The sequence below is a fragment of the Atheta coriaria genome, unplaced genomic scaffold (genome assembly GCF_025399875.1).
Source record: "Atheta coriaria isolate IRGN ID8LTWV9N9 unplaced genomic scaffold, Caltech_Dcor_3.1 hic_scaffold_1_pilon, whole genome shotgun sequence".
Lineage (NCBI taxonomy): Eukaryota > Metazoa > Arthropoda > Insecta > Coleoptera > Staphylinidae > Dalotia > Dalotia coriaria.
Window position 1 is genome coordinate 5652206 of NW_027045443.1, and position 9378 is coordinate 5661583.

Consider the following 9378-nt stretch of genomic DNA (forward strand, 5'->3'; position numbering starts at 1 on the left):
TATACAATATCCAGAAGAAATGATTATTAAATGTCACTTGAATTATATTTAAGTCTAGAGGAAATAATCACAATAAAGCAAAGAGCAGGCAAGATTATTTTTGATTTTCTTTTTGCAAATTTGTCGACTGTTAAAAAAATTATACTTAAATATAATAGAGAAGCATGGTTTGCAGATAATTAAATTCGCTTTCCGGAAATAGCAAAATTAGCGTTTTTATTATGCTCGTAATATTATTAAATATACTGGTATTCCCGTGCGTATCACAATAACAATTATCGATTATTGTTTGCCAACTATTATTTGTTATCAGATTTTTTCACGGGCCAAGCTCTTAACGCTGCCTCGTATAGAAGCAGTCGATAAACAATAAAGCGTTTGTATTTTCGCCCCGCGCGTTGTTGAAATTAATTGATCCATCTGCCAATTGATTATTTATCGCTGCTTCGATACGCGCTAAAATCAGCTATTTTTGATCGCGCGCGACGACAAGAAGCAGACATGCATTGTGGTAGCTTGCGCGAGGATTTCACCCCTTACCAGCCAATTTGGTGTGGGGTGCGTAGCGACCTCAAAGCTACACCAACTCCGGTAATTTATTCTTTTACTATTCTGATTTGCTCTGGAAAACGGCTAATTATTGCTTAAATTGCAGGAAAATTCGAGCTTTATCAAACTTATCTGGAACATCACGCAACCCTCGGAAATAATCATCAAGACATCTGTGTTTTTGCCGGTGGTATTTTGGGGAATAGTATGCAACCTAGCGTTGATATATGTTATTGCGCAAAACCGACACCTTCGTTCACCGACGAATCTTCTTGTCGGCAATATGGCGGTGGCGGATCTGCTTTCACTTCTGATTCATCCCTGGGTGTTTCTAGTCTATGACTTCTTTCAGAATTATCAACTGGGCGCCTTTGGATGTCGTGTTGAAGGTGCAATCGAATGTAATTTTGTTTTAGCATATTGTACCATCGTCTACCATTCAAAGAAGTATTTTTCGCTCTGTTTACAGGTTCTTTATTGTTAGCCAGTGTCATGAACTTAGCTGCCATTAGCTATGATCGGCTCACAGCGATTGTGTTGCCAAGAGAAACCCGGTTGACCAGAAATGGAGCAAAAATAGTAATGGCGGTTACCTGGCTCGCGGGACTGGTCTTTGCATCCCCTTTATTCTTCTACCGGAGTTATACGGTCTTAAAAACTTACATTTCAACATCATAAAATAACTTTCCTTTTGATTTCGTTACTGATTTGCCTTTTTTGTTTTTTTAAGGAACGAACATGGTTGGATTTTACCGAACGATTTTGCTCCGAAGATTTGATTGTAAGCAACATCTACTGGCATGTTATCATCACCATGATGGTATGGTTTCCGTTGATCACAATGACGCTTTGCTATATAACAATATTCATTAAGGTAAATGATGTAGTAAAAAGTGGGCAGACATTTGCAAGTAATCCGAAAATATTCATTTGAAGTTTACTTTTCTACACTAAACATAATATCAACGTTTCCAGCTGGCAAGATATCAGAACTACGTTCAGAACAAAACAAAGAGTTTGATTCAAGTACGCTACAAAGCCAAAGTGGCGAAAACAATGTTTATCGTCGTGATCGCCTTCATTATCTGCCATGTGCCATTCTCGGCGTTAATTTTCTACCGCAACCAACTTATAAAAGGAGGCAATGACGACGATTCAGTTGTCAACAGAGTAAGAATCTACCCAATTTCAGCAAGATACATTATTAGTTTTCCTCGTTTTTAAGACAAATGGATTGTACCAAGTTCTATGGTTCGTTTCCAAATTATTCCTGTTCATCAACGCCGGTTTGAATCCCGTTATCTACGGCATTATGAACGACAAATTCTGCAAGGTGTTCCGGGTGACTCCGGTGGTAAAGTGGATTTTCATGACGCCCATTCGCAAAGTCGAGCCAGGCACAAAAGACACGGTACTGGCTGACTCCAAGGAGAAACCACCAAAGGTTTTTACCGTTTTCCAACCGCGGTCACCAACTATTGGAAAGTCACCGATGATTTTTCAGCAGCCGCGACTTTCTTCAGAAACGTCAACCGCGCCGTAATTAGAAAAGTTTGCCGGTTTTCGGTGCACAATATTTCGTTTATAACAATTCTATATATGCTTGTTGGCACGTTCGGTGCGCTTAGTTGCTAATTTAAAATTTGTTTATATTATCATCGTATTTACAATATATGTGTTATTCTTCTATCCGTACAACCAACATTTAATTTGTTTAATCATTTATACAACAATAATAATCAGTTATGTATAATTTAATAATTGTTTACTTGTTTGTTTCCATCATTATCGTTAAATGCACGTCCACGTATCGTAGTAAATCCCGTCACACGTACTCAAAATCGACGCAGTGAACGCATTGTCACTGCTGCATAGGTTTAAAAAACATTCACAATTCGAATCGATGAATGGGTGACTAGTAGACAATATGTTTGCTTTTGAATAGATTAGGGCGCGCGCGCGGACGCTGCGAGCGCAAGTTAAATATCGAAGTGGGCACCGAGCGGCGGCGGCGGCTGCGCCGGCTGTTCGGCGACTTGCGGAATGTCGTTGGTGTTGGCTGGATATTTGGCACCGGCGAAGAGCATCTCAGAGCCAGGCGGAATGTCGCAGTCGGTAGCAAAGTAGTTCGCCGACCTGAAGACATTACCATTCGCCTTGCACGCTGTGTCGTCATTGTCGGCGTCCTCCGGCATTGCCACCGCGGCGCCTAAATCTGCGTGTAGACATTCACCAAATGCGTTATTATTGTGATTAGGAGAAGGCGGCAAGTGCGCATCGAGTTGAGCAGAACTCCGAAATGTATTGTTGTCGGGAAAGTTGTAGGGATTGTTAGTGAATTCGGTGTAGAGTGAGGGTGGGTGTGGACCAGTGGGTGGATGTGGAATATCGACTGCGACTGCGGACTGTACACCGGGAAAGGACGGCGCGTACAGCACTGGGAAGGTGTGCGTAGGATGGTACGCTTGCGTGGTTGCCGGAGTGTTCACGGCAATCGCCCCTTGCGGCTGCGGTTGAGTTAGCGTCGGAAGCGGCGGCAATACTTGCGGATGAACTGGCGACTGTTGCAACGGTTGCGATTCCGCCAGCGGCGCAGAGATTGAATCGGTCACGACCGTCGGCGGCCCGATCGGTGTCGAGACCATCTGGCAAATTACTTAACATTTAGCACGCAAAACAAAAGAACAATTACAGTATTTATTCATCCCATACCTGACCCAAGTGAGCAAAAAGTGGTGAATTGATGCTATTTGATGTGGGCGGTTGTAAAATAATACTGGAGCGCGTGGCGTTTTCAATGTTGTGTTGGGAGACCTGAATAGTACTGCGAGGAAATTCGGGAACTACTTCAACCGGTGCTGGCAATTCCGCTTGTTGAGGTGCGGCGTTACTACTATCTCTGCCTTCCTTCGCCTCCTTCTCCTTGAATAACTCTTCTTTCATCCCGGGTAGGAAACGATTAATGCGCTCCCAAGTAGAGCCCCAAAGAGTCGGCGAGTTTTGGAAGACACCTGCGGACTCCATAACAAGCAACATGTTCTTCAGGGACTCTGGAATCGCTTCAGCCAACAGATCACTCTTGTCAGCGTTCATGTATCGATCCATATATTCTAGGATCGTGAGCCACAATTGAGAGAAGGTCTCCAAGGATAATAGCGGGGTTAGGTGATGGAGGAAAACCTTCGAAAGAACGGTGGCGGCGCGCATTCGCGTTTCTTCCATGGCCGCTAAGTCTTTCACGTTCGTAACCGGCTGTAAGAGTTGATTCAAGAGCGGGAACAGCACGCGGTTGAAACATGCAGCCCATTCAGGCCCTGTGAGAGTCTGTAGATCGTGCACAAGCAAGGCACGCTGAAGATATGTGATTGCATGCATTCGAACCTGAAAACCCAAACGAATTTCACCAATGTTTGCTTATATGCTTAGATTATGTATTTCCTACCTCTTTTCGCGGGTCACAACATAACCGCGCAATACCCTGCAGTAAAGGACACCATCCCTGTGTCCATAAGGATATCTCCTGTGCGAGTTCACCGCCTTCTTCGGCCCACCATTTAAATATCTGTGCGGTCCGTGTGTGAAGCGTATGCATTAAATCCAGCAACTACAAAAAAACAGTAAATTATGAATAAGACAACTAAATTGTACCAATAATTACTTGAAATGTAACTTGATGATAAGCGCCTGGAAGTGCCTCCTCGTCGCTGTCGTCTTCATCAGGACTTGACGCAGGACTTCGATGAGATTTACGTGGATTCTTGTGACGCAAACGTGAATCATGCTTTCGCCTCTTATCTGTACAATAAAATAAACAAAATTTTAATATTTTCTCGGTAATCAAATAGAAAGACAAGAACCTACTTGCGTGTAAACTGGCCTCGACGAAAGTGCGAATGCAATGCACACAGTTATCAAAATTATACGGCGTTATGTGTGCGACATCGCGCACCAGGAACGCCAAACTCTCACAGCATTTAACAAGTCCGTAGGGATCGTGTGGACCCAAAGGACGGTCCAAAGACAAACTGTATTGATGCGCTGGAGGCGCACGGCCTACAATCGGCTGAATTTCTCCCTCATTTCCAACCTGAAGATGGAAGTAATGAAAACCTAGTTATATGATGTGTAATATTCAGGTTACCAAAATCCATCCACCGGAATTATTCTGTGGCGAACCAATCGGACTTACGGGAACTATCAACGGACTTTGAGAGCGACCTGCATGCACAGGAGACTTATTGACGTCTGTATCAGATTGATAGCCACGATCTGGTGCTGTCGGAGTTTCTTCTTCACTGCTTGCGGGCGCATCACCATCAGATTTCGCACCTAGTAGAAAATTAAGTATATATCGAACAAAAACAACCGAAAAAGCAAATACTGCAATAATCAATTTCGTAATCATGCATTATTATTATCAACTCATAAAATCTTATTGCTATATCGAATCATGCATTAATACTTTTCGTATATTTACAATCTTGGCATTTGTTGCTTACTTTTTCATTGAGTAAAAATTGCATGCATTATAATATTCAATTTATATCAATGTGTAATATAAGTAGCATACCTTTTTCGGCTTGATTTTCATTCACAATAGGCTTGGGCGGTTGTGCCCCTGCACCTACACATTCCAGCAACGTAAAGATAATGGACCAATCTGTGCTGGTGTGAATATTCTGAGCGCTGGTCTTTAGAAGTTCATACAAGCCAAATGAAATCTGTCGCGATATCCGATACAATGTGGTGCTCTTCAACATAAGGAGCATACGGAGCGACTGCAGGACCACCGGACTCATTTCTTCGTTGCGCATCAGTCGGATAGCAAGCCTCAACAAGCCAATAACGGAACGTTCCAACAAGAACTGATAGTCGCAGTGCGACGCGTTCATTACAAGTGTGTACAGATGAACCCGCACCATCTCCCATATCGTCATTACCCGGTCGCGATTCTGTAGCACCACCTTCACCAGCAACTCCAAGAAAAATACTGCCACGTTCTCGTTGTAGCTGTACCCTAACGATTTCTCTACATCTGGACCTCTTGACAATTCAATCAAAGCCTTGACCAAATCTAGCAGGGAACCTTCATGCAAGAACTTTGAATCAGTAATAATTTGTTCCAGTCCACACTCGGTGATGCACTCCTTCGCGCGCTTAATCAATTCCTGTTCCTCTTGATTGGGGTTCTTCGGAATATTCTCCGAAGATACCATATATGAATACAGACTGCTAAATAACCCGGTGTCCTGTTTCTGCAGTTGAACATTTTCGTAGACAAGCACAACGCGCCCACTTTTATCAATGAAGTCCTCCGCCTCAGTGTAGCACTTCGGAAGCAAGCTCTGCGTGTAGAGCGTTAGAATAAGGTCGAAGAGATTCTTCCAACCTTCGCGGATGTTTTCGCCGTGCTGATGCGCTAGCTCAAAAACAGATTTCAGCGCTAGTTGTGCTTTGGTGTTCAGCCCAAACTGTACCGTAAGCGCGGCGCTCTTCGGTTGACCGTTAAGTGTGGTATACTTGCCTAGAGTCGCCATCAGCATGTCTAGATTTGCAGTCATTGAAAAGTGCGAGCTGATAAAGGCGCATCGATTGAATCCCCACAATGCATGTTTGTAAACAGCCGGATCTTCGGACTTATCAAAGACAAAGGAAAGCGCCGCCACGGTCGGGCCCCAGATGAGTGAAAATAGATCCTCGTCGTATGCGCCGCTCGCCACATGAATATAGGTACCGTCTTTTGATGCGCCGCGACGCAGCAGTACCTTCCACAAGTAATTTTCGCGAACGATGCCGGTTTGCTCAGCAGGCATCACGATCTCATCGTTTTTAATGGCAGTATAAATTTCGTCCAACATATCCTGATCGAAGTCGTTCCCGCCATTCACTTTCTTCAAATTCTTCTTGAAATCCTCGTTTGTCATCGGATTGTTCTGCCGCTTGACGTTGTGATTGTGCTGATCGACGTTCAGCATAATGACGGCATAAGCTAGCGTAAACGCAGCGTCCGCGTTTGCAAATGGCTCCCCGTTGCACTTGTGCCAGTGCTCGGCAAAGTGCTCCATAAGCATAGAAATCAAAGGCGCCTCGCCTGGCAACCGGAACGTCTCCAAGTATAATCTCAACGCCTCATCAATACGCGTGTCAGTGAAATCAAACATTTTCACGAACGCCTGCATGATGACTGAATTACTGCGTCCACTAATGTATTCACCAATCATTTTCTTATCCAAGCTAGGATTCTCGCGGAGAAATACGCAGACTTCGTGCGGATCTAGCTCTGCCTTCAGCACACCGTGCTCTTGAAGGAACTGGATGCCTTTCTTGGGCTTGTGATTGAAATACTCTGTGCCCGTCGGCAGCCATTTTTTGATATTTTTCACCGCAACAAGATCATCTCGCGTTGGCACATTCTCACTGACTTTCAACCGACTCTGATTCCCTTTACCGATGAAACTTTGAATATCTAAATTCTCCGCAGTCTCGTGATCACCCCTTTCAACTATTGTGTCATCCTGTTCAGCAGACAATTCAGCAACAACGTCGGGAGATTTAAAATTGTTCTTCTCCTCACACTGTTTGGCTATAGCATCGACCACAGTAAGCAATGCGTCCAATGACAACAAATGCGTGTGGTATACACCTTGTGTGATAGGATAGGCGTTCTTTGCAAGGAGTTTCGTCAGGTCTTCGTACAGATTCGAGCAGTACATGTCGCAATCATAATTGAGGTACAATTCGGTAGTGAAACCGGGGATGCGCCACAGCTGCAAGATATTGTCGAGCGCAATCTCTTTGTGTTCGTAGGTGACCTTCGGCGAGTCGCTGACAATGATGTCCACCAGTTTAGTGAGGTAATGCTCGAGCTGGAACTTGAGATGAGTGCGCAGCGACTCGAACATAAGGAAAGACACTTGGAGATCGGCGGCGAATACCGACAGACGCTCGCTGGTCAGCAATGAGAAGAGATTACGGCACAGTTCGTCCTTGACAAGCGCCAGCAGCGAGGAGTACTTGCCAATACTATCAGCGCCTACCTCAAACGCGGTGGTAAGCAAGGTGAGCCCAAGGTGCACCATCACGTCAGTGTTTTGTTTATCGTGCGGGTTACACAGACTGATTAGGAAGCGGAATAGCTCGTAGACACATGCCAGCCCATAGGGGATGAGCACCATATCATCGGGATGCTGTGGCGTAAAGGTTATTCCGCGTTGGTTTACGTAGTCTTCTTTTTCCTTATCCTTCAACTCCTTTAATTCCTTTGCCTCGCCTTCAATACCGACGACTTTCAGCTCAGGTTGGACGGAGAGTTCTGCGGATTCTACCTGGTCGATGGAAACAGCGTCATCTTTCTTGGGCGCATCCTCACTGGACATCGTGTCGCATGTGAGCAGTGTTTGCGTCTCGTCGCTGGCTGATTGATTCTCATCAACAACGAGCGAGGATTGGACATCAGAGGCTGACGACTCGAGTGATGCGGATTGTTCTTGAGGAATCGCCTGCGATATGGAACCTTGCATATCAACGATATTGTCAGCTGTATGTGTCACACTTGCTGGTTTGATTATATTGGATTCATCAGTTTCTGGAAATAAGATCACAAGATCAATAATTGCACAATTTGATTCATATTGCATCAGAAACATACCTGCTTTCTCCGTGTTTCCTTTATGTTTCATCTTGTTTGAGCCTCTGCTGCGTTTTCTCATTCTGGTTTGCTCCATACTGCCAGGACGCATCTTCAGAAGTTTGAAATTACCAGTGAACACTTCAGGAAATTGCGGCAGGCGCATAAATACGAGCTGAATCATATCTTTTAGATAATATTCAGCAGTTCTCCTCAACAATTCTAAAACATCAAAATAAGTATTTCTAATTTTGAAATGTTTGAGGGGATGCTCACCATTTAATCTAGTCTCAAAACATATCCTGAAGCAGGACAACATTATATCACACAGGCTCTCATTAGTCAGAGCGGCGCCCTCCGGTGACAACGTTAGCGTCTTCAACACTTGCAGAATCTTCATCAGCACCACTCCATCTGAAGACTGATCAGTCCCCACAAATCTGGCATGTGTAACAGCATCAGCAATATTGTGTACAGTCAGCGGAACTGATGAATGTGTAGGATCTGCACATAGTTACACAATATAGCTCATAATAAATATAATTAATAATATAATTGCAGCTCAAATTACCAATTAGGCCATATGATAAGAACTTGTTGACAGCAGAAAGTGCCAAGCTGGTGATGGGGCCGGTGGTGTCCTCGGAACGAATGACTTTCAGGAAAGGAGCGAGGTAATCGACGGGGTCGATGAGACGTAGGTCCTCGAGCGTATTGAGCAGATCTTTCAGCTCTTGGAACGCCTTGATGAGTGGGTCCTGATCATCGTCCTGGTGGTGCGATGACCATCGATTGCCCCGCCGCATCGCGGTGAGGATGATCGAGATCTCGCCCTTGACCACGAAGATGCCATTGCCGGGTAGCGACATGGCGTGGGTAGTTTGCTGGTGCACACAGGATTTACACTTGCACGGGCCTCGCGGCCGCCTTCACATGATCGCCGAAATCAACTAGCGAACAACACTCCATTCGCGCGACGTCCGCTCGTCAGTCGTCCACGTCAGATTTTGACCATAATTTGACGTAATGCAACTTCGGTTGCCGACTTGCAGGCTGAGATCGCTGTTAACCAGCTGGCAACTGCGACAGCGCCGACAAGTTACAGGAATGTGAAACAATTTTATAACTTTTGTTATTGTTAAAACAATTTTTATTTTCTCATATGAACTCATAAACAATCATGAAATAATTTTTTTTATACA

General features: G+C 44.5%; 2 protein-coding genes across 3 annotated transcripts; one reads left to right on the forward strand and one right to left on the reverse strand.

The window, feature by feature from the left end:
* The first annotated feature begins 96 nt into the window (after positions 1-96).
* Positions 97-2092, forward strand: LOC135795961 (substance-P receptor). Its single transcript, XM_065307815.1, has 6 exons — positions 97-591; positions 656-950; positions 1019-1197; positions 1280-1423; positions 1525-1719; positions 1775-2092. Exons 1-6 carry the CDS (start codon positions 502-504, stop codon positions 2090-2092), a joined length of 1221 nt encoding a protein of 406 aa, XP_065163887.1. The 5' UTR covers positions 97-501.
* An 85-nt stretch (positions 2093-2177) lies between these two features.
* Positions 2178-9194, reverse strand: garz (Sec7 domain-containing protein garz). 2 transcript variants are annotated; one of them, XM_065307777.1, is made up of 10 exons: positions 8748-9193; positions 8453-8680; positions 8198-8398; positions 5120-8134; positions 4691-4878; positions 4411-4636; positions 4208-4344; positions 3992-4153; positions 3262-3930; positions 2178-3194 (listed from the first exon to the last, which is right to left on the reverse strand). In XM_065307777.1, the coding sequence occupies exons 1-10, from the start codon at positions 9043-9045 to the stop codon at positions 2529-2531; spliced, it is 5790 nt and encodes a 1929-aa protein (XP_065163849.1). In that variant the 5' UTR covers positions 9046-9193; the 3' UTR covers positions 2178-2528. The 2 variants fall into 2 exon arrangements, with proteins under 2 accessions (XP_065163849.1, XP_065163842.1); XM_065307770.1 differs by having other exon boundaries at positions 5120-8398; positions 8748-9194.
* Between the last annotated feature and the right edge of the window lie 184 nt (positions 9195-9378).